Source organism: Eschrichtius robustus, chromosome 3 (genome assembly GCF_028021215.1).
Source record: "Eschrichtius robustus isolate mEscRob2 chromosome 3, mEscRob2.pri, whole genome shotgun sequence".
Classification (NCBI taxonomy): Eukaryota; Metazoa; Chordata; class Mammalia; order Artiodactyla; family Eschrichtiidae; genus Eschrichtius; species Eschrichtius robustus.
Genome location: NC_090826.1, coordinates 125,748,272 through 125,775,278, shown reverse-complemented (window position 1 = coordinate 125,775,278; position 27,007 = coordinate 125,748,272). Strand labels below are relative to the sequence as shown.

The window sequence follows — 27,007 nt, the reverse complement described above, 5'->3', positions numbered from 1 at the left end:
CGCAATTAAGGAGCCCTGGAGGCGCAACTAAGACCCGGTGCGACCAAATTAAAAAAAAAAACAAAAAAAAACCACCATAGGACATTGTAAAATAAAAAAGCCAAAGTGAAAAACGTGGTGAAAGAAGCTTAACAAGGTTAAAGCAAACATTTTTCTACTGCTGTGTACTGTCAAGGATATATTATTTCTGGTTTTTGTTTTTCATAAATAAGAAAAATGATTTAGTATTTTAGAGTCATTTTAGGAAAAGTAGTTCTTTCACCTAGTTTCCAATACATAATATATATTTACATCTAGAAATTGATAAAGAAGAGGGTATCTACAGATATAGATATATAGAGAGATATATAATGTAATGTATAAACTTCTAAAAGACTAAATGTTTATATTCATGCACCAATAGGAGTTTCACCTATTACCATTCACTATTTATATGAGGACAGCAATCCCCTCCTCTCCCGATTCTGTGTATGTGTTGTGTTTTGTGTGTATGTACAGACACTTTAACTTACCTTTTTCTCACTCATTCATATGGGTCAGTGTTTTACAAAATGTACCTAGAGATAATATTACATGTCACTAATTCATAACTGTGAAAGAGGCAGAATCAGGAGAAGACAGGAAGGACTGCTATCAACATATGAATAGTAAACACTGTTGCATGAATATAAACACTTAGTCTCATGGAAGTTTATACATCACATGTATTTATTATTTTAATTGCCTCTTCTGCAACTGTCAGAACTGTTCATCTTTCTTGCCTGCTTCTGTGCATCCATAAACTTGGAAAAACATTTTGCTATTAAATATTTTCTCTTTAAAAATACTTTACAATACTTTCGCCTAGGGCCTTATCCTTATTTATTACTCCCATTCTTTCATGCATGTTTTCATGTCTTTGCTCCTTAGACTGTAAATGCCGTGAAAATTAACTCTATTTTTTGAAGCCCTTCAGGCCCTAGGAGTTACTGAATTAATGCTCCAGGAGTTAGTGAATTAATGTTTTCTGAAGTCAATAAAGAACATGGTTTTGAGTAAACTTACCTCTTCTCTTCTCTCTTCTGCAGAAGGAGTTTTAAGTTCTCGTGCTGTATCATCTTTTGGGTCAAAAAGATATATGTAATCTGAAGAGTAACTAACAAGAATCTCTTGACCATCTTCACTGTAACACAGAGATGTCACCCTGCAGGACTTGTTATTAAGATGGGAAGGGATAAAACGGGCAACCATTCCAGTAGTTCCTCGACCTGCATAATTCCCTAAATAAGAAAAAAGGAATTGTTTAAAATTCAGAATATTTTTCAAGAAAAACACCTGAAAAAATCTTAATCTGAATTATGAGATATGTGACTTAACGTAGCAATATAAATCCAAGCTGTCTGTCATATTCTATTTCTAGAAAAGACTCTTTAATCAACAGTCAAATTTTGTAACAAAATAAAAATGAATATAGTATAAAGGTTACATATCTTCCAAAAAGCATTCATGATTTTTCTAGAATTCCAGATTACATCAATGTTTTATTGGAATATGAGTTATTTAATCAATTTTATATTGTGATTACAGTCACACTAAAACATCTCTTAAAAATTCCCCAAATTAAGATAATATAATTTTTATAATATAAATCGGAAAGCTGATATTTACTAGCATACTAGATAAAACAGTACAGTATCTTTTTAATACGATTTACGTTTTACTTTATGTCATTAAAAGATTTTTGATTGCCATGAAATTCTCCTCTTATAAGATAACAGAGTGGGAATACCACTCTAACTCTAATTAAATTTGGTGGTCATCAACATAATGCAATACGATAGGGAGAGGTACAACTGGCACTTTGTGCTCTGCAGGCCCAGGAATGCTAAATTCTAAGAATCCCACAAAGCTGTATTATCCTGCCCTGCCCAAAATTTCAATCATGTCCCATCTGTTGAGAAATGATAACTGAGCCTACAGTTCCATATATTACTACTGTTCCCCCTAAACATGCATGTCCAAATAGACAAGACTCCTCAATCACAGTTCAAGAAAAGAAAGAAGATCCCATCTGGTTTTCCCATTTCAGTAATCTATGTCCATTTTCACTGGACATAAACTGACATTGAGATCAACATTGTTAATTTCTGGCCCAAGTCAACGTTTATTTTTAATGCCATAAAATATGTGAATATATATATAAATGTGTACATATGTATGTATATTTGGGGTGTGTGTGTGTGTGTGTGTGTGTGTGTGTGTGTGAGAGAGAGAGAGAGATAGAGAGAAAGAGTGTGCAATCTTGACCTTCCTTGACAGAAAATGCTAATGGAAGTTAGCTTTGAGGTGAATATTTCAGAAGTGGTTTGATCCCAAAGCAGATGAGGAACAAATAGGAGTTTAAGGCAAATTCAAATTCAGTACTGCAGCATCATTTACAGTACTTTAGCTAGGCTACTAAGTAGGCATAAATATGTTATACATTAATACACACCCAAGTCACTCTTCTTTGCTAACTTTTCTCTCCACCACGCTTACTATTATCCCCTTGATTGAAAAGATAGCAAAGAGAAATTAGGAAAGCCAAGTGTTGTGAGCTGAAGAGTGTCCCCTAAAAATTCATGTCCACCAAGAAACACAGAACGTGACCTCATTTAGAAATAGGGTCTTTGTAGATGTAATTATCAAGATGAGGTCATACTGGATTACGGTGGCCCTTAAATACAATGTAACTAGTGTCCTTATAAGAAGAGGGAAACGTAGGCACAGATACACACGAGAGAACAGCATGTAAATACGGAAGCAGAGACTGGACTGATACATTTAAAAGCCAAGGGATGCTAAGGATTGTCAGCAACCTCCAGAATCTAGGAGAGAAGCAGGAAATAGACTCTCCCTGAGAGCCTCCAGCAGAAAACCACCCTGCAACATCTTGATTTTAGACATTTAGCCTCCAGAAATGGGAGAGAATAAATTTCTGTTATTTTAAGCCACCCAGTTTATAGTAATTTGTTATGACAGACCCAGGAAATTAATACATCAAGTGTTACAACTTTTTAAAGTGATAAATTGCAAAAGTATCACACTGATGGGTCATAAAAACTTGGTGAAATGCTATTGTTTATAATAACCCATAGTATTTAAATACATTCTATTTACTAAATTTTATGTCAAACTAATGAAATTTTAAAATTGCAATACATCATAAAGATTTATCCTTTGGGTGATTCAGGAAGATTTACTCTGAGGAAGAAGAACCAAGTTGATTGTCTTATATGTCACATTCCTTTTATACCAACACAGGTTTCATCCCTTAAAAAAAAAAAAAAAAAAAGATTTATCCTTTGGGGACTTCCCTGGTGGTGCAGTGGTTAGGAATCCACCTGGCAATGCAGGGGACATGGGTTCGAGTCCTAGTCTGGGAAGATCCCACGTGCGGCAGAGCAACTAAGTCTGTGTGCCACAACTACTGAGCCTGCACTCTAGAGCCCACAAGCCCCAACGACTGAAGCCCGCACACCTAGAGCCCGTGCTCCGCAACAAGAGGAGCCACCGCAATGAGAAGCCCAGGCACCACAATGAAGAGTAGCCCCCGCTCACCGCAACTAGAGAAAGCCTGCACGCAGCAATGAAGACCCAATGCAGCCAAAAATAAATAAATTTATATAAAAAAAAGATTTATCCTTTGAACTGATAGGATCTTATATTTTCTCTAACATATGTCTTTTTACCTGTAGCTCTTGTACCCAGCATTCGCCGATCGTATATTCGTACTGAGCTATCAGAACAACCAACAGCAAGATAATATGGTATTGGTGGACAAATAGCTACAGATGTGGCAGCACGTCGGCAGTTAATTAAAATATCCTACAAAAGATAAAAAAAATACCAGTTACATAAGCTTTACAGCAGATAATAGTCTATTTAAAACATTTTCCCTTCAATTAGAACAAGAAAATCTTTTTCAGAAATCCTAATTCAGTCAGTATGACAATGAGGGGGGAAAAAAAACAACAACATGCCTCCTAAATATTCTCATACTCAGGAATAGAATGATCATCTTTAGAAATATTAAAAAACTCATACATTACCTATGTAATATGTCATTAAGTCATTAATGTCATTAGAAATGCCTGCTATCATTGGTCCACTGGACAGTAAAGATGGAGGTATAATCAACCTTTGTCTATCATAAGTATAATCATTATTTTATACGGTACTCATGATATTTTAATTTTAATTATTGCTATTAAAATGTAACAAAAATATCATAACCTGATATTAAAATTTTATATTTTTGTTAACTTATAAAATCTTCCTCCTCACCAGTTCAAAAACAAAGTACATACATACATATATACAAACCATGTCAAAGACAGGCTTCACTATAATGTCACTACTTATCTCTATACAAGCATTAGAAAATATAAGAGCTATCACACCAAAGATACAGCTTTAAGGTATTCTGTTAATTCTATACTATTTTGTCTACAACTCTAACTCCTCACTCTTCTCAGAATAGCCAAGTTTTTAAGTTACATTTATGCTAAGTTTTATGTATTTAATTATGGGCCTCAGAACATTATTCCTATTACATAGAATTTATTCACCAAATACTGTTCATAATTCTAAATTTTTAGGATTTAAGAATTACCCTAGTTACCAATTTTTCTTTATACTCTCTCTATTCCTTTTTACATATAAAGAAATCAAAAGTTTTATTGAGAAACAATTTAACAATATTTCACTTATTAGCTTTGCTTTATTCTTTGGTTTTACAGAGTTTTTGATTATAAAAGCAAAATTAAATCCAACTACATTGTATACGAAAATACTGCTTAAAAGATTTTGACATAACAAATTTTAGGACCTATTATTTACTAAGAAACAGGTAAACCAAATGCCCCTAATAAACAACCTGCTATTTTAAACTTATTTCTGCCTTCAGTTCAACTTCCTAATTCTGTATGTGTATACATGTATACAATATAAAAACTGACAAAATTTTTTTATTTCTATGTTTTTTCTTCTCTGTTTCAATGTATAAAATAATCTTTTCTCCACCTAAAGCATGTTAACTACAGTAACTGGTTTAATTAGCAAACACTCAACCTGATTACTAGTAACTTTTTTTTTGTAACTATCAGTAAAAATGTATTTAGCAATACTTTCTTACTTCATTTACTACTCTAAACTGATCCGAGACAAAAGCTACTGTCTCTAAATAACATTTAGGGTTAGTTGCCTGGGGCCTTACACTGACTGATTTCTCAGGTCTTTTTCAAGTTTAAAATACTATTTTAAAAAATACAAAATTGATAGTGAAGCTCTATCTTTAGAGAAGTGAGCTAAATATGAATGAACATATTGATAAAATGGTATCTAACTGTCGAAAACAAAAGATAGCATATAAATAAATCTTGGTTTAAAGGACAAGGTAAAAATAAAAGGAAGGCACTAAACTTCTACATGCTTTTATCACTGCTATTGGTAAGCCAAAATTGCCTCCATAAATAAATGGAATATACTGATAAATACTTCAAGTTTTTATAATGCTATGGTATATACTGAACAATTATATAAATTTTTACAAATATATTTGAACTGTACAATTTAAGTATACATTCCTTAACTTCACTATTAACATTTTAATTAAGAAACTTTTTTGATTATAAAAATATACTTATTGAAAATTTTATAAAATAAAAAATTCTTAATTTATCCATAAGCTCATAACTCAGAGATAACTTACTACCCAATTTTAAGTATAATCTTAATTTTTTTCATCATTTGTACAAAAACTTGATTCTTACATCTTTGCAATCTTCTTTTGTGCAACTAGTTTTGATGCGTGTATCAAACCACCTAACAGTTCCATCTTCACCACAAGAGAGAAAAGTATACGGGTCATTAGGTACAGTCATAATCTGAAGATGAAAACAAAAGTACAGGTAATGTTAGTGAACATTTAAACAGATGACTTTGAAAAACATTACTGCTATACCATAAAATGATTATGGCAAAAGCAACCAAGAACCATTTATTTTAATTATTTATGACTTACCCGTATCATAATGCAAAACAGTGCTATGTATGTAGAAATATGCAAGAGGTAACTGTTGAATTAATGTGACTCATTACTTTGAAGTTTGACATTAATGTACCTTCAGACAGAAAGCTCTTTAAATTATAAACTCCTAACAACTTGACAAGAAAAATCCTACCCTTGGAAGCTTGTTCAAACTTTGAATAGACAAATTTTTGTTTTCTGGATGTGAATTTACACTTGTATTAGAAACACACTGTAAAATTTTACTCTCTGATAATGTTTATAAAAACTATGTGATGCTGAATTAAGCATTTAAACTGACCTCTCAAAAATTTTTTGAGCGATGGTAATGGTTCTATAACAATGTAAAAGTACTAAATGTCACAAACAGTACAGTTAAAAATGGTTTGAATGGCAAATGTTATATTAGGTGTATTTTACAGAAATTAAATTTTTTAAAGAAATGAAACATTTTAGATATTCCTGTATCCACTTCTGGTTTAGCAATAATACTGTAAGTTGAGGCCCTCTGTGAACCCCTCCTGTCCAACATATTCCTCCCCTTCTCTGTCCTTAGAAGTAGAAACTGCCAAAATTGGGTATTTAGCATTCTCACATAGGTTTTTATGTACCCATAAACAATGGAAGGTATATTCCTATGTTTTAAAACTCTGTATACATGAAAAGGTGCTCAGATTCATTAGTGATCAACTAAACACAAATTATAATCCTAAGTAAATATCACTACACATCACCAGAATGACCAAAATGAAAGGGACTAGATTAATATCACGTCAATGAGGACATGGAGCAACTAGGGCTTTCACACATCGTTGATGGGGCTGTAAAATGGTACCATCACTTTGAAAAACCATGTGTCAGTATCTACTAAAGCTGGTCATATGCCTCTTCCATGACCCAGCAATTCCACTACAAATAAATGTATGCATAAAGGCACCTAAAGATGTGTACCAGAAAGTTCATAGCAGCACGATTCATATTAGCTAAATACTTGAAACAACCCAAATGGCCAGTAAGAGAATAAGAACAGAAATTGTGATTTACTCTTAAAATACTAAAGCAATAAAAATAAAGAAATACATTGTTCTCAAATTATGTAAAACCAGTGATTAAAAATAAGATTTCTTGCCAGAAATTAGTGGAGTAACATCTTTAAAGTAGTAAAAGAGAAAAAAAAAACAACTGTCAAACTAGAATTCTATACCCACAGAAATATCTTTCTAAAACAAAAATAAACTAGACTTTTTCAGAAATAAGAAAGCTGAAAGATTATTCAGTAGCACAGAAGTCAGCAAAGGATGCCTCTTACATAACTATGACCCATTATTTTTGTAAGTAAGAGTTTGAATGAAACTCAGCCACATCCAATCATTTACATATTATCCAAGTCTGCTTTCCTGACACAATGGCATATTTGAGTAGTTGTGACAAAGATTATATGGCACACAAAGCCTAAAATATTTACTATTTGGCATTTTACAGGATAATTTTCCAAACCTCTACATTAACAGACCAGCACAATATAAATACATCTTTTAAAATCCTTCATGTAAAAGGAAAATAATACCTGTCATAATCTGGATCTATGAAAAGGAATTTAAGATTGGAAATAATAAATATGTAAGTAAACATAATATAATTTTTACTTTGTTTTAAAATCTTTTAAAGATAATTGACTATTAAAGGAAGAATATTAACAATGTATTAAGGAAACTATAAAACATATAAGAATAAAATGTAGGAAAAAAATACCCAAAATTCCAGGAGAAGAAAAATGAAACTACAGTGTTATAAGATTCTTATACTATATTTGAAGTGGTACCATATTACTTGATGGTACACTGTGATAAAGTTTATGATGTATACTATAAACCCTAAAGCATACACTAAAACAACCACAACAAAAAAAAAGTTATAGCTAATAAATCAACAAAGGAGGTAAAGTGGAATCACAAAAATACTCAGTTCTTACAAAAAACAGAAGAAGGGGAAAAAAAATTGATGCAACAGGAACAGAGGGAAAACAAAGAGCAAGACACAAAATTTAAATTCAGCTACCTACATATCAATAATCACATTAATTGTAAATGATATAAACAGCCCAATTAAATAAAAAGCAGATGTTGCTAGATTGGATAAAAAAGCAAAACCCAACTATAAATTGCCTATAAGAATCTAACTTTAAATATAAAGACACAGATAGCTAGACTAAAAGTAAAAGGACAGAAGAAAGAGATACCACAATAACTCTAACAATGAGAAAGCTAGATTTGCTATATAAATAGCAAATTTCAAAGCAAAGAGTATTAATGGGGATAAAAAGAGTCATTTTACAATGATAAATGGGTCAATCCATGAATAGAAACATCAAAATCCTGAATGTTTATGTACCTAAAAACAGATCTTTGAAATATATGAAGCAGTAATTGACAGAACTGAGTGGAGAAACAGACAGTCCAAAAATATTAGATTTCAACACATCTGTTTCAATAATTGATAGAACAAGTAATCAGAAAATCAGTAAGAATATAGAAGAATTGAACATGGTTATCAGCCACCTTGACATAACTGATATTTATGGAACACTCCACAAACAAAAGAATAAGCAGTTTTTAAAGTGCATAAGATAAATTTACCAATAGACTATGTTCTGGGACACAAAACCAGTCTCATTAAAATTAAAAGGATTCAAGTCATACAAAGTACATATTCTGACTGAGATGGATTTAACTAGAAAATAATCATTGTAAATCAGTCCATACAAAGACAGTTACACAAATGATTAAAATAGCTTCAACAGCAATTAAGCCCAAGCTGGAAAACAACTCAAATATTCAAATATATCCAAATATTTGGAAACTAAATGACATGTTTCTCAATAAATGATGAATCAAAGAAGAAATCACAATGGAAACTAGAAAATATATTTACTAATTTACTAATAGAAGAGAAATGGAAGTTCAGCATATCAAAATTAGTGAAATTTACCTAAAGGAATACTCACTGGAAATTTTATTTTACTGACTGCCTGTATTAGAAAGGATAAAGGTCTCAAATCAGTAACTTCAGCCTCTACTTTAAGAAACTAGAAGAAAGAGAGCAATGAGACTCACCATAGTAAACAGAAGAAAGGAAAAAATGGAGATCAAAAATAGAAAAAGAAAACAAGAAAATAGAGAAAATCATGGAAACCAAAGTTTGTTCTTAGAGATGATCATTAAAATTGATGAAATCTCTACTCAGACTGCTAAGAATAATAAAGAGAGAGAGAGAGAATACAAACTACCAATATCAAGAGTGACAGAGGTGACATCACTATAGATTCTACATATGTTAAAAGGATAGTAAGGAAGTACTGTGAACAACTTATACCAACAAATTCAGCAATATAGATGAAACAGGTTCCTTGAAAAGGATAAAATACCAAAGCTCATTAAAGCAGAAAGATATAACCTGAATCACCAAATATTCATTTTAAGAAATAAATATGCAGTTATAAACATCCTACAAAGAAAACTCTAGGACAAGATGGCTTTATTGGTGAATGCTCCCAAACATATAAGAAACAAATATTACCACTTCTACACAAACTCCTTCAGAAAATTGAAGAGGACAAACTTTCCAAGTTATTGCAATAGGGCAGCATTATGCTAACAACAAACCCAAAGACAGTGCAAGAAAACAAAGCTAAAGATCATCTCTCATGAACATGTCTGCAAAAAAAAAAAGAAAAAGTCCTTAACAAAATGAATACAACAACACAGAAAGAGGATAATATATCAATATATGACCAGGTGAGGTTTATGTCTGGAATGTTAAATTGGTTTTAACATTTGAAAAATAAATGTAATTCACCATGTTAAGAAACTAAAAGATCCAATTAAAGATGTTTAAGAAAAAAAAAGAGTGGAATGCACATTGATCTCAAGTCCATGTGAAATGTTTTTCAAGATGGACTGTAGTTACACAGAGCAAAACAATTCTCAATAAATATTAAATGTTTAAAATCATAAAAATATCTTTTCTACTATAAAAAAAAGAAACTAGGGCTTCCCTGGTGGCGCAGTGGTTGAGAATCTGCCTGCCAATGCAGGGGACACGGGTTCGAGCCCTGGTCTGGGAAGATCCCACATGCCGCAGAGCAACTGGGCCCATGAGCCACAACTACTGAGCCTGCGTGTCTGGAGCCTGTGCTCCGCAACAAGAGAGGCCGCGACAGTGAGAGGCCTGCGCACCACAATGAAGAGTGGCCCCCGCTCGCCGCGACTAGAGAAAGCCCTCGCACAGAAACGAAGACCCAACACAGACAAAAATAAATTAATTAATTAATTAGTTTAATAAATAAATTTTAAAAATTAAAAATTAAAAATTAAAAAATTAAAAAAGGAAACTAAAAGAAAAGCAATACAATCCTTTCAAAAAATGAAAAAATGCAGAGAAAACACGTGACAAAATCCAATATCCAGTCCTGGTAAGTGTAAGAATATGAACAGAAAGGAATTAACTCAACCTGCTAAAAAAGCATTATTGAAATATACCTACTGTCATAGTTAATAGTGAAAGATCAAAGATCAAAACAAGGGAAGGATGTTTAGTCTTACCACTTTTATTCAATATTAGACTGAAAGTTTTAACAAGGGTGATAAGATAAGAAAAAGAAATAAAAGGAGTCCAGATGGGAAAAGAAGAAAAAGTGTCTCTATATTCACAGATGTCATAATCATCTAAGGAGAAAATTCTATGTAATCTTTTGGTAAAAAGTTACTAGAGCTAATAAGTGAGTGTAGCAAAACTGCAGAATACAAGATCAATATATAAAAATCAACTGCATGTGAAAATACTAGCAACAAAACCATCAGAAATTGAAATTTTAAAGATAATACCATTTACAATAACATTAAAAAATATGAAATATTTAAGGGTGTCTTAAGACACACAAACTGAAAATTATAAAACATTGCCAAGTAAAATTAAAGTCCTAGATAAGGGAGATATACTGCAATCATGGATTGGAAGATTTAATAATTGTTGTCAATTCTCCCTAAATTGATATATAGATTCAAATAAATCCCAGGAGGAATCTTGGTAAAAATTGACAATTATCAAATCCATGTGGAAATACAAAGGACCTAAAATACCTTAAACAATTTTGAAAAAGAAGAAGAAAGGACTTATACTACCTGGTTTTAAGAGTTCATGTTAAGCTATAGTAATAAAGACAGTGTGGTACAAGCATAATCATAAGTCACTGGAAGAGAAAAGATACTGACCAGAAATAGGTGAAAACAGATGTGGTCAAATGACTTATGATCATGATGCAAAAAAAGTTCAGTGGAGAAAAACAATGTTGGAAAACCAGATATCCATATGCAAAATAATGAACATAAAGCAGTATCTCATACTTTATGAAAAAATTAACACAAAATGGATCATCGATCCAAATGCAAAACATAAAAGTATAAAACTTTTAGGAGAAAATCATTGTGACATTTGGTTAAACAAAGATTTTTAGATTCAACATTGGTTCCCCTCCCAAAATAATAAATTTGATAAAATGGGCTTCTTTAAAATTAAAGAACTTCTTTTTGAAAGACACTGTAAAGAAAATGAAAAGACTAGCCATCAACTCAGAGAAAAAAATTGAGTCACATACCTGAAAAATACACAGAACATACTTTTTAAAACCCTCAAAATTCAACAATAAAAAATGAAACAATGGGCAAAAGATTAAACAGACAATTCACTGAAGAAGGCACATGAAGAAACAGGAAAACATGGCTCAAACAAAGGAACAAAGTAAATCTCCAGAAACTGACCCTAATAAAAGGGAGATATATGAATTACCTAAAAAAGAATTGAAAGCAATGGTCATAAAGAAATTCAATGCACTACTAGAGAATACAAATAGCTAAACAAAATCAGGAAAACAATGCATAAACAAAACGAGAATATTACCAATGAGAAAGAAACCAGAAAAATGAGCGAAACAGAAATTATGCATCTGAAAAATATAGTAACTAAATTTAAAAATTCACTAGAGGAGGATCAACAGTAGGCTCAATCAAGCAGAAAAAAGAATCAGCAAACTCAAAGATAAGCCATTTGAAATCATCTAGTCAGAGGAACAAAGAAAAGGAATGAAGTGAAAAAAGCCTAAGGGACTTATAGGATTTCACCAAGATGACCAATATTCCCATTATAGGAGTTCCAGATGGAGAAAGGGGAGTGGGTAGAGAGCTTATCTGAAAAAAATAATGGCCAAAATTTCCCAAATCTGAGAAAGAAAATGAACATCCAGATTCGAGACTCAGAGGACTCCGACTAGGATGGGCCCAAAGAGGCTCAAATCAAGACATACTATAAACAACTAGTCAAAAGTGAGTTAATCTTGAAAGCAGCAAGAGAAACGTGAATCATTACATACAAGGAAGCTCCCATTAGATCAGTGGATTTCTCAACAGAAACATTACCAGCCAGAGGGAAGTGGGATAATACATTCAAAGTGCTGAAAGAAAAAACCTGCAAACCAAGAATACTATATATCCACCAAAACTGTCCTTTAAAACTGAAGGAGAAATAAAGACCTTCCCAGATAAAGAAAAACTAAGAAAGGTTATCACCACAAAGACCTGCCTTACAAGAACTGCTAAAGGAAGTCCTTCAAGTTGAAACAAAAGAAGCTAGACAGCAACACACAGCATATAAAAATATAAAGATTGTGGTAAAGGTAAATATACAGACAAATACAAAAATCTGTAATACTGTAATGGTGGTGCATAAATCACTTTTGAGTATAGAATTTAAGAAATAAAAGGATTAAAAATTATTATAACACTACGTTAATGACTACAAAATATAAAAAGACATAGTTTGTGACACTGAACGAAGTGGGGCAAGGATGTAAAGGAATAGAATTTTTGTATGTGATTAAGTTAAGTTGTTATCAGTTCAAGATAGATTGTTATAACTATGTTTTATGTAATCCTCAGGGTAAACACAATGAAAAAAACCTATAAAAGATGCCAAAAGAAAACAAGAAAGGAATTAAAGCATGCAATTATGAAAGAAAAAAGAAAATCAATAAAACACAACGGAAAGCAGCAAGAGAGGAAAAGAGTGACCAAATATTTGCAGGACACACAGAAAAAATTTTTTAATGGCAATAGTGAGTAGTTCCCTATAAGTAACTACTTTAAATGTAAATGGTACAGTACTAAGTGGGAAGTTTATAGTAATAAATACCTACATTAAAAAAGAAGAAACATCTCAAATCAACAACCTAACTTTACACCTCAAAGAACTAAAAAAAGAACAACAAATTAAAGCTAAAGTTAATAGACAAAGGAAATAATAAAGATTAGAGCAAATATAAAGGATATGAAAAATAGAAAAAAGTATCAATGAAATTAAGTTCTTCTCAAAAGAGTATCAAAATCAACAAACCCTCACCTGGACTAACAAGAAAAAAAGCAAAATGACTCAGCAAAAATCAGAAATGAAAGAGGAGACATTACAACTTATACCACAGAAATAAAAAGGATCCTAAGAGACTACTATGAATACAACAACAGATGGAGTGACCTAGAAGAAATGAATAAATTTTTAGAAATATACAACTTACCAAGACTAAATAATAGATTAGATAGATAGATAGCTAGAGATAAACTGAACAAAGCTACACTACAGTAAGGAGACTGAATCAGTAACCAAAAACATCCAAAGAAAGGAAAGCCCAGAACCAGATGGCTTGACAACACCAGCTACATTAAAAAATTTACATCAGTCCTCTCAAATTCTTCCAAAATACTGAAGAGGAGGGAACACTTGCAAACTTATTCTATGGAAACAGCTTTACCATGATACGAAAATCAGACAAAGATACTAAAAGAAAGTAAGACACAAACCTGTATTCCTGATGAATACTGATATAAAAATCCTCAGCAAAATGCTAAAAAGAAAAAAAAAAATCCAAAACAATAACACACTAATAGCCCAAGTCAGATTTACTTCTGAAATGCAAGGATGGTTCAACATCCACAAATCAAAGTAATTCATCTCATTATCAAAATGAAGGACAAAAACCATATGACCATCTCAACTAATACAGAAAAAGCATTTGACAAAATACAACACACTTTCATGATAAAAAACACTCAACAAACTAGGAATGGAAGGAAATTACCTCAACATAATAAAGGCCATATATGAGAAGCTCATAGCTAATATATTCAATGGTGAAAAACCAAAAGCTTTCGCTCTAAGATCAAGAACAAGGCAAAGATACCCACTCTCATCACTTCTATTCAATATAGTATTAGAAGTTCAAGCATCAAGGCAAGAAAAAAGAAATAAAAGGCATCAAAATTGGAAAGGAAGAAGTAAAAAAACCTGATCTTATACATAGAAAACTCTAAAGTTTCTGCAACAAAACTATTAGAATAAATGAATATAGCAAAGTTGCAGTTACAAAATCAACACTTAAAAATCAGCTGTGTTTATATACAGTAACAATGAACAATCTGAAAATGAAATTAAGAAAACAACCCATTTACAATAGCATCAAAAAAATAAAATACTTGGGAATAAACTTATTCAAGGAGGTGAAAGATCTGTACACTGAAAACTACAAAACACTGCTGAAAGAAATTATAGAAGACACAAATAAATGGAAAGACGTTCTGTGTTCATGGACTGGAAGACTGAATATTGTTAAAATGTCCATATAATCCAATGTGACCTATGTTTAATGCAATTTCTATCAAAATTCCAAGGACATTTTTACAGAATCAAAAAAAAACCCCTAAAATTCATATGGAATCTCAAAGGACACAAAACAGCCAAAACAATCTTCAGAAAGCAAAACAAAGCTGGAGGCCTCACACTTGCTGATTTCAAAGTGTACTACAAAGCTACTACATTTAAAACATTATGACAGACCTACAGACCAATGGAACAGAGTAGAGAACCCAGGAATAAATAAACCCTCACATATGTGGTCAAATGATCTTTGAGAAAGGTGCCAAGGCTACACAACAGGGAAAGAATAGTTCCTTCAACAAATGGTGTTGGGAAAACTGGATATTCACATGTAAAAGAAGGAAGTTGGACCCTTATTTATGCCACATACAAAAATTAAAATGTAATAAAGACATTTTAATATAATACTTAAAACTATAAAACTTCTAGAAAAACAACCCTGGGGAAACACTTCATGACTTTAGATTTGGCAATGATTTCTTGGATATGACACCAAAAGCTCAGGCAACAAAAGTGAAAATAGATAATATCAAACTTAAAAACTTCTACACAGCAAAGGAAACAATCATCAGAGTGAAAAGAGAATCAACAGATTGGGAGAAAATGCACACTGCATCTTATAAGGGATTAATAGCCAAAATATATAAAGAGGGACTTCCCTGGTGGTCCAGTGGTTAAGAATCCATCTTGCAATGCAGGGGATGCGGGTTCAATCTCTGGTCAGGGAACTAAGATCCCACATGCCACGGGGTAACTAAGCCCACACGCCGAAACTAATAAGCCCACACACTCTGGAGCCCGCGTGCTACAGCTAAAGAGCCCGCGCGCTGCAACTACAGAGCCCATGCGCCACAACTACAGACCCCACGCACTCTGGAGCCCGCACGCCACAACTAGAGAGCCCGTGTGCTGCAACTAATGAACCTGTGCTCTCTGGAGCCCACGCACCACAATTAGAGAAAAGCCCATGCACCACAATGAGGAACCTTCGTGCCCAATGAAAGATCCCACATGCTGCAGCTAAGACCAGACCCAGACACGGCTACATAAATAACATATATATATGTGTGTGTGTATATATATGTGTGTGTGTGTGTGTATATATATATATGTATGTATGTATGTATATATATATATATATAGAACCCCTTCAACAACAAAGCAATCCAATTAAAAAATGGGCAAAGTACTTGAATAGACATTTTTCCAAAGATATACAAATGACCAACATACACAAAAAGAGCTAACTCAACATCACTAATTATTAAGGAAGCAAATAAAAACCTCATTTAGCTATCTCCTCACACGTTAGAATGGCCACTATTTTTTAAAAAACAGAAAATAACAAGTGTTGACAAGGATGTGGAGAAATTGCAACCTCTGTGCACTTTTATTGGGAATGGAAAATGGTACAGCTGCTATGGAAAAAAGTATGGAAGTTCCTCAAAAACTAAAAATAGAATAATCATATGATCCAGCAATCCCACTTCTGTGTATATGTATCTAAAAGAATTGAAAACAGAAACTTGAAGAGATATTTGTACACTCCTGTGTTAATAACAGCATTATTCACAACAGCTAAGAGGTGGAAGCATCCCAAATCATCATTGATGGGTAAACAGGTAAAGAAAATATGGTATATACATACAATGGAATACTATTAAGCCTTAACAAAGAAGGAAATCCTGTCATATGCTACAATACAGATGAACCTTGAGGACACTGTGCTAACTAAAATAAGCCAGTCACAAAATGACAATTTCTGCAGGATTCTACTTCTGTGAGGTATCTAAACTAATCAAACTCTTAGAAACAGAAAGTAGAATGGTAGTTGCCAGATGCTGGGATAAGGGGGAAGAGGAAAACTGTTCAATGGACGCAGAGTTTTAGTTTTAAACAAAAAACTATATTCCAATCACAGTGTATATGTATTCAGCAAAAAAAATCTTTGGCAAAAGGCTATATACTGTTAAAATGTCCTTATATAGGCTGCCTCTTTTGCTTGTATGCTGTTTGTGATTCTGATTTAATTTTCTAAGAAGTAAATTATGTTTATACAAAAAAAATCCATAGGGGAGAAAAAAATAGACTCCTACTTCATATTATCAGAAAAATCAAATCCAGGTGAATTATAAGATCTAAATGGAAAAGACAAAACAATAAACTTTCTAAAAGAGAAAACAGAAGAATGCCTGCATAACCTTCATATAAGATTTTTTTTTTACATCTTTATTAGAGTATAATTGCTTTATGGTGTGTTAGTTTCTGCTTTATAACAAAGTGAATCAGTTATACATATACATATCTCCCCATATCTCCTCCCTTGCATCTCCCTCCCTCGCACCCTCCCTATCCCACCCCTCTAGGTGGTCACAAAGAACCGAGCTGATCTCCCTGTGCTATGCGGATGAAGAAAAGATTTTTTGAGCAGGATGCAGAAAACACTAACAATAAAGGAAAAGACCAATACATTAAGACAACACTGAGAACTTCTGTTCATCCAAAGACACCATCAGGAGGGTGAAAATACAACCACTGAGTGGAAGAGATAGCTTCATATGCAGAAGATACAAGAAATTCCTATAAATCAACAATAATAATGAAATAAAATGGACAACCCAATAGAAAGATTAGGAAAGAAATCTGAATAGGCACTTGACAAGACAGTATATCCAAATAACCAATAAACATATGGAGAGATGCTAAACCTCAGAAGTATCAACAGAAAAAGGCATTTTGAACCACGAGAACCTGTCAAAATTAGAGATTAACAATACCAATTGTTGGCAAAGATGAGGGGCAATAGGAATTCCTATATGCCATTGGTGGGCACGAAAGCTGTTACACTTTGGAAAACTGGCACTATCTCTAAAATAAACAAATACGTATCCTGTCACCGAACAAGTTTACTTCTAAACATAAATATACTGAAAGTCATGTAAAGGAATGTTCTCCAAACTGGAAATCAAATTTAAAATTTTCATCAACAGCAGAACAGATCAATCAGCTGTGGTTTACTCACACGATGGAATACTAAAAAGCAATGAAAATGAACACATTAGACTTGTACCCAACATGGATGAATTTCACAAATGTAAGATAAGATTTTGTTCAGCAAAAGACATCAAATTCAAAAAAAACAAACAGAAGACCATTTAATGTGCCTTCATTTATATAATGTTCAAAAACAGAAAAACTAAGGTGGTTAGAAAAATCCGGTGTTGGAAGTCAGGATAAAGGGGCTTCTGGGAAACTTAATGCCTTATATTTCTTTTTCTTTTTTTAAATATTTATTTATTTACTTATTGGTTGCACCGGATCTTAGTTGCAGTAGGCGGGCTCCTTGGTTGCGGCTCCAGGGCTCCTTAGTTGCAGCAGGTAGCCTCTTTAGTTGCGGCATGTGGGCTCCTTAGTTGTGGCATGTGAACTCTTAGTTGCAGCATGCATATGAGATCTACTTCCCAGACCAGGGACTGAATCCAAGACCCCTGCATTGGGAGCGCAGAGTCTTATCCACTGCGCCACCAGGGAAGTCCCAATGCCTTATATTTCTTGATCTTTGTGGTTGTTACATGTACATATTCACTTTGTGATAATTTACTGAGCTATATGCTTAGTGTTTATGTACTTTACCTACATGTTTTATACATCAATGGAAAAAAACAAGTTTAATGGTAGATAGAATAAGAAGGTCTTAACATGTATCTCATCAGAATTCCAGAATAAAAAAATATAGAGAGAAGGCTAGGAGACCTGCCTGAGATACCTGGCACAAAACAAATATTAAAATATTTGCTTCCTAAGAAATCGGCTTTCAGATAGAGTTCCTCAGACAACGCTAACGCAAGGGGAAGAACCTCAATCTAGCTGAATTAAAAGCTAAAGGAAGTACAACTTCAGGTGGAGGAACCACGATGGCGGAGTAGAAGGACGTGCTCTCACTCCCTCTTGCGAGAACACCAGAATCACAGCTACCTGCTGGACAATAATCGACAGGAAGACACTGGAACTCACCACAAAAGATACCCCACATCCAAAGACAAAGGAGAAGCCATAATGAGACGGTAGGAGGGGTGCAATCACAGTAAAATCAAATCCCATAACTGGTGGGTGGGTGACTCACAGACTGGAGAACACTTATACCACAGAAGTTCACCCACTGGGTGAAAGTTCTGAGCCCCATGCCACGTTTCCCAACCTGTGGGTCTGGCAATGGGAGGAGGAATTCCTAGAGAATCAGACTTCGAAGCCTAGTGGGAATTGATTGCAGGACTTCAACAGGACTGGGGGAAACAGAGACTCCACTCTTGGAGGGCACACACGAAGTAGTGTGCGCATCCGGGACCCAGGGGAAGGAGCAGTGACCCCAGGGGACACTGAACCAGACCTACCTGCTACTGTTGGAGGGTCTCCTGAAGAGGCGGGGGGGGGGGCGCTGTTGCTCACCGTGGGGACAACGACACTGGCAGCAGAAGTTCTGGGAAGTACTCCTTGGCATGAGCCCTCCCAGAGTCTGTCATTAGCCCCACCAAAGAGCCCCAGGTAGGCTGCAGTGTTGGGTTGCCTCAGGCCAAACAACCAACAGGGAGGGAACCCAGCCCCACCCATCAGCAGTCAAGTGGTTTAAAGTTTAACTGAGCTCTGCCCACCAGAGCAACAGTCAGCTCTACCCACCACCAGTCCCTCCCATCAGGAAATTTACACAAGCCTCTTAGATAGCCTCATCCACCAGAGGGCAGACAGCAGAAGCAAGAAGAACTACAATCCTGCAGCCTGTGGAACAAAAACCACATTCACAGAAAGATAGACAAGATGAAAAGGCAGAGGGCTATGTACCGGATGAAAAAACAAGATAAAACCCCAGAAAAACAACTAAATGAAGTGGAGATAGGCAACCTTCCAGAAAAAGAATTCAGAATAATGATAGTGAAGATGATCCAGGACCTCGGAAAAAGAATGGAGGCAAAGATTGAGAAGATGCAAGAAATGTTTAACAAAGACCTAGAAGAATTAAAGAACAAACAAACAGAGATGAACAATACAATAACTGAAATGAAAACTACACTAGAAGGAATCAATAGCAGAATAACTGAGGCAGAAGAACGGATAAGTGACCTGGAAGACAGAATGGTGGAATTCACTGCTGCAGAACAGAATAAAGAAAAAACAATGAAAAGAAACAAAGACAGCCTAAGAGACCTCTGGGACAACATTAAACACAACAACATTCGCATTATAGGCGTCCCAGAAGGAGAAGACAGAGAGAAAGGACCCGAGAAAATATTTGAAGAGATTATAGTCGAAAACTTCCCTAACATGGGAAAGGAAATAGCCACCCAAGTCCAGGAAGCGCAGACAGTCCCAGGCAGGATAAACCCAAGGAGAAACACGCGGAGACACACAGTAATCAAACTGGCAAAAATTAAAGACAAAGAATAATTACTGAAAGCAGCAAGGGAAAAACGACAAAAAACATACAAGGGAACTCCCATAAGGTTAACAGCTGATTTCTCAGCAGAAACTCTACAAGCCAGAGGGCAGTGGCATGACATACTTAAAGTCTTGATAGGGAAGGACCTACAACCAAGATTACTCTGCCCAGCAAGGTTCTCATTCAGATTTGATGGAGAAATCAAAAGCTTTACAGACAAGCAAAAGCTAAGAGAATTCAGCACCACCAAACCAGCTCTACAACAAATGCTAAAGGAACTTCTCTAAGTGGGAAACTACAAGAGAAGAAAAGGACCTACAAAAACAAACCCAAAACAATTAAGAAAATGGACAAAGGAACATACATATTGATAATTACCTTAAACCTGAATGGATTAAATGCTCCAACCAAAAGACACAGGCTTGCTGAATGGATACAAAAACAAGATCCATAAATATGCTGTCTATAAGAGACCCAGTTCAGACCTAAGGACACATACAGAGTGAAAGTGAGGGGATGGAAAAAGATATTCCATGCCAATGGAAATCAAAAAAACCTGGAGTAGCTATACTCCTATCAAATAAAATAGACTTTAAAATAAAGAATGTTACAAGAGACAAGGAAGGACACTACATAATGATCAAGGGATCAATCCAAGAAGAAGATATAACAATTATAAATATATATACACCCAACATAGGAGCATCTCAATACATAAGGCAACTGCTAACAGCTATAAAAGAAGAAATCGACAGTAACACAGTAAGAGTGGGGGACGTTAACACCTCAATCACACCACTGGACAGATCATCCAAAATGAAAATAAATAAGGAAACAGAAGCTTTAAATGACACAACAGACCAGATAGATTTAACTGATATTTATAGGACATTCCATCCAAAAACAGCAGATTACACTTTCTTCTCAAGTGCGCACAGAACATTCTCCAGGATAGATGACATCTTGGGTCACAAATCAAGCCTCAGTAAATTTAAGAAAATTGAAATCATATCAAGAATCTCTTCTGACCACAACGCTATGAGACTAGAAATGCAATCCAGGGAAAAACACGTAAAAAACACAAACACATGGAGGCTAAACAATACATGACTAAATAACCAAGAGATCACTGAAGAAATCAAAGAGGAAATCAAAAAATACCTAGAGACAAATGACGATGAAAACACGACGATCCAAAACCTACGGGATGCAGCAAAAGCAGTTCTAAGAGGGAAGTTTATAGCTATACAAGCCTACCTGAAGAAACAAGAAAAATCTCAAATAAACAATCTAACCTTACACCTAAAGGAACTAGAGAAAGAAGAACAAACAAAACCCAAAGTTAGCAGAAGGAAAGAAATCATAAAGATCAGAGCAGAAATAAATGAAATAGAAACAAAGAAAACAATAGCAAAGATCAATACAACTAAAAGCTGGTTCTTTGAGAAGATAAGCAAAATTGATAAACCATTAGCCAGACTCATCAAGAAAAAGAGGGAGAGGACTCAAATCAATAAAATTAGAAATGAAAAAGGAGAAGGTACAACAGACACCACAGAAATACAAAGCATCCTAAGAGACTACCACAACAACTCTATGCCAATAAAATGGACAACCTGGAAGAAATGGACAAATTCGTAGAAAGGTATAACCTTCCAAGACTGAACCAGGAAGAAACAGAAAATATGAACAGACCAATCACAAGTAATGAAATTGAAACTGTGATTAAAAATCTTCCAACAGAGAAAAGTCCAGGACCAGATGGTTTCACAGGTGAATTCTATCAAACATTTAGAGAAGAGCTAACACCCATCCTTCTCAAACTCTTCCAAAAATTGCGGAGGAAGGAACACTCACAAACTCATTCTATGAGGCCACCATCACCCTGATACCAAAATCAGACAAAGATGTCACAAAGAAAGAAAACTACAGGCCAATATCACTGATGAACATAGATGCAAAAATCCTCAACAAAATACTAGCAAACAGAATCCAACAACACAAAAGGACCATACACCATGATCAAGTGGGATTTATCCCAGAGATGCAAGGATTCTTCAATATACGCAAATCAATCAATGTGATACACCATATTAACAAATTGAAGAATAAAAACCATATGATCATCTCAATAGATGTAGAAAAAGCTTTTGACAAAATTCAACACCCATTTATGATAAACTCTCCAGAAAGTGGGCATAGAGGGAACCTACCTCAACGTAATAAAGGCCATATATGACGAACCCACAGCAAACATCATTCTCAATGGTGAAAAACTGAAAGCATTTACTCTAAGGTCAGGAATGAGACAAGGATGCCCACTCTCACCACTATTATTCAACATAGTTTTGGAAGTCCTAGCCACGGCAATCAGAGAACAAAAAGAAATAAAAGGAATACAAATTGGAAAAGAAGAAGTAAAACTGTCACTGTTTGCAGATGACATGATACTATACATAGAGAATCCTAAACATGCCACCAGAAAACTACTAGAGCTAATCAATGAATTTGGTAAAATTCAGGATACAAAATTAATGCACAGTAATCTCTTGCATTCCTATACAATAATGATGAAAAATCTGAAACAGAAATTATGGAAACACTCCCATTTACCATTGCAACAAAAAGAATAAAATACCTAGGAATAAACCTACCTAGGGAGACAAAAGACCTGTATGCAGAAAACTATAAGACACTGATGAAAGAAATTAAAGATGATACCAACAGATGGAGAGATATACCATGTTCTTGGATTGGAAGAATCAATATTGTGAAAATGACTATACTACCCAAAGCAATCTACAGATTCAATACAATCCCTATCTTATTACCAATGGCATTTTTTACGGAACTAGAACAAATCATCTTAAAATTTGTATGGAGACACAAAAGACCCCGAATAGCCAAAGCAGTCTTGAGGGAAAAAAACGGAGCTGGAGGAATCAGACTCTCTGACTTCAGACTATACTACAAAGCTACAGTAATCAAGACAATATGGTACTGGCACAAAAAACAGAAACATAGATCAATGGAACAAGATAGAAAGGCCAGAGATAAACCCACGCACCTATGGTCAACTAATCTATGACAAAGGAGGCAAGGATATATACAGTGGAGAAAAGACAGTCTCTTCAATAAGTGGTGCTGGGAAAACTGGACAGCTACATGTAAAAGAATGAAATTAGAACACTCCCTAACACCAAACACAAAAATAAACTCAAAATGGATTTGAGACCTAAATTAAGACCGGACACTATAAAACTTAGAGGAAAACATCGGAAGAACACTCTTTGACATAAATCACAGCAAGATCTTTTTTGATCCACCTTCTAGAGTAATGGACTGCCTGCTAATGCAGGGGACACGGGTTCGTAGCCCTGGTCTGGGAAGATCCCACATGCCGCGGAGCAACTAGGCCCGTGAGCCATAACTACTGAGCCTGCGTGTCTGGAGCCTGTGCTTGGCAACGAGAGTCCACGATAGTGAGAGGCCCGCGCGCCGCGATGAAGAGTGGCCCCCGCTTGCCACAGCTAGAGGAAGCCCTCGCACAGAAACGAAGACCCTTGGGCTTCCCTGGTGGCGCAGTGGTTAAGAATCCACCTGCCAACGCAGGGGACACGGGTTCGAGCCCTGGTCCGGGAAGATCCCACATGCCGCGGAGCAACGAAGCCCGTGCGCCACAGCTACTTAGCCTGCGCTCTAAAGCCCGTGAGCCACAACTACTGAGCCCACGTGCTGCAACTACTAAGCCCGCATGCCACAACTACTGAGTCCACGTGCCACAACTACTGAGCCCGTGCACCTAGAGCCCGTGCTCCGCAACAAGAGGAGCCACCGCAATGAGAAGCCCGCGCACCGCAACGAAGACCCAACACAGCCAAAAATAAATAAATAAAATAAATAAATTAAAAAAAAAAAAAAAAAAAGAAACGAAGACCCAACACAGCCCTAAATAAATAAATAAATAAATAAATAATTTTTAAAAAAACAAAAAACAAAAAACTACCTGTGAAGAACTGACATAAAAAAGATATTTTCTGGAAAAGATGAAAAGGGAAGAAGTGAATGAAAGAAAGAAAAGGAAAATAGGAAACTAAAATTGTTTTAGATCAACAAACTCTCACCTAAACGAACTGGTAAAGACTGTACTTTACCAGGTACAAAATGACCCCACATAGAAAATCTGTAACAGAAGATCCAAAGGTATTGGTAAATATGTCGGTCAACCTAAACAAACACTAACTAATAAAACAATGATAATATTTTAATTCATGAGGGGAAAAACAGAATATAACTACATTCTGAACAATATAAAACTTATATCTATATAAAATTAGACAAGGGATGAAGAGATTATAATGTGCTAAGGTGCACATTCAGGAGAAGGGCAAAGTTATTTACTGATTTTATACTTTGTTAATTACTCTTGTAAAACATGAATGTCTATCTTCCTTGCAAATAGCGGAAACAAAGTGGGCCAAATGCAAAACCTTCAAGCAATTCAAAATGACGGCAAAAAGAGGAGGGGGAAATTAATAGGGGAAAATTTTTTCAAATAGAAAACTTATAATAAGATATATAAATAGATCCAAATACATCAGCACTCACAATAAACATAAATTGACTGAAATCTCCAGTTAAAAGCCAAATTTGTGAGAAATGGATAAGAAAAAAAAATCCAGCTACAGAATACTATTTTTATAAGTACACATCATAAAATAAGGGTACAGAAGAACTGAAATTCAAGTAATGGAAAAAGATATACCAGGTTAAAACAATATGGGAAAACAATGAACCACCTGATACAAAGAAATGAAATGACAAAATTACAAAAGAGCATTCTGAAGAGTAAGCAATTTTTCTGAACCAAAGCAGTATAATTGAGTCTCAGATTCATTTCACCTCATTTAATTCAGTTTAGGGCTTGAGCTTATTAATATCCTTTAGGAATCGGATTCTTTTGTCTAGTGTACTAGCGTCCCTTCTGACGTGAACATTTGATAAGCATGCCGGTAATGACTTTATGCAAAACAGTGAGAAAGTGGTTACGAAGTTAAAGCCTAGTATAGAGTCCTATAGCACAATAAAGACGCATCTATAAAGGCTGATACCTGTTTGCTTAGAGTATAGTTGCTCAAGGAATTACAAACCCCATTACTATTACTCACATCTTATTCTTTAACTTTATTCACAAGCCTATCAAGATACATTTTCTCAAATACTGAAATCTAGATATTGTCAATAATATCTTTACCTATTTATGCATGAATGTGTACATACACACAAATCTACACATATGTACATACACATATCTATCTACACATACACACACACTTATACAAAACAAACACACATATGTCATATAGATAAATCACAGTAATACTGTACCTCATAGGTAGTTCCATAATGGCACGTAAATTGGCATTGTCTGTTGGTTTCTGCATCTTGCTCAACATTGGTATAAAATATTACTCCATCTCCAGAGCAGGATACAATCTGCTTATCATTTGTGCATGGTAAGAACTTTGCACTAAATATATTTGCTCGGTGCCCTGAACGAATTGTTGTCAAAACCTAAAACACAGAGAGGAAGTAGTTCTTAGTAATTTATTAGTTCCTAAAAAGAAACATTCAAATTCAATATAATCACAGCCAGGAATAAATTCTCATTAACATTCTCATCTCAAATGAAAAAATATCATTTGATTCCAAACTATTATAATTAGAAAAAAAAGAAATCAGAATCTCACATATTTTATTTCCCTCTGAGATGTAAAGAAGATTAAGTATCAACAGGAATAGTGCTGAAACTGAGTCCCCCTAAAACTGAGTTCCTCTGCAGAGTTTATGATTAACCTGTCTATCCAAATTTTATTCCCTGTCTCGTCCAACACCTGTTCCTCTCATGACTGAGGAGAATCGAAGAAAACGGGGCACTGAAACCAAGCAGGACCCTGTGGGGCCGTCCCAGGCATAAAGGCCTTTCAATGTCCCCTGTTTCTTGTTTGTAGGAAGAAGGCTTTTAGCATCCTAGACCTTCCCTCAGTTCCAAAGGGCAGATTAAACAGTTACTAATTAGGAGACTGAGAAAATGCAGAAACAGCAAAGGGAACTGGTCCTGGTTCTCTTGCAGGAAGGAGAAGGGATTGTGCATAACAATTTGATACATATCTTTGAGTTCTTCTATAGGAACTAAGTCCCCCCCCCAGCCCAGGTAGAGGATGGTAACTTCAGGCTGGGCACAAGCATGTGGACCCCAGACTGACTGGAGATTCCTAGAACACCACCCTGTTACCTCACCACCAGCCAACCAGAGGAGGGTTACACACCCAGCAGCCCTCCCCCCGAAATTCTGCCTATAAAAATTTCTTCCCTGAAACCCATGGGCAGTTTGGGTCTTTTGAGCAGGAGTCACCTGTTCTCCTTGCATGGCCCTTGCAATAAACCTTTCTCTGCTCCAAACTCTGACATTTAGGTTTGTTTGGCCTCATTGTGCATCAGACACACAAACTTGGGTTCAACAACAGTGCCTTGAAAATTAAATATACATATTTCCACCTACTTGGTGTATCTGACTCATTCATAAACCCTCAGTAAATATAAAAAGACTATCTTGATTGACTTTTGAAACTGTTTACTAGATGATTATTAAGTTATTCCCTTTCAGGATGAAGAAATAAAAATAAACTGAATTTAAATGAATCATAAAGTAATGAAATGGTACAGATGAGGATACAGCAGAACTTCCTACATCTAACTCCTTAATAATT

General features: G+C 34.9%; 1 protein-coding gene across 7 annotated transcripts in view; it reads right to left on the bottom strand.

Annotated features, from left to right (window-relative positions):
- DCAF6 (DDB1 and CUL4 associated factor 6) overlaps positions 1 to 27,007 on the bottom strand; it is a 164,584-nt gene that overhangs the window by 89,197 nt on the left and 48,380 nt on the right. For all 7 annotated transcript variants that reach the window (XM_068541203.1, XM_068541204.1, XM_068541197.1 and 4 more), the window contains exons 4-7: positions 25,626 to 25,811; positions 5,793 to 5,906; positions 3,711 to 3,846; positions 1,045 to 1,259 (exon numbers count right to left, since the gene is read on the bottom strand). In XM_068541203.1, coding sequence (XP_068397304.1) covers positions 1,045 to 1,259; positions 3,711 to 3,846; positions 5,793 to 5,906; positions 25,626 to 25,811 — 651 coding nt within the window. The remainder of the gene's footprint in view (positions 1 to 1,044; positions 1,260 to 3,710; positions 3,847 to 5,792; positions 5,907 to 25,625; positions 25,812 to 27,007) is intronic.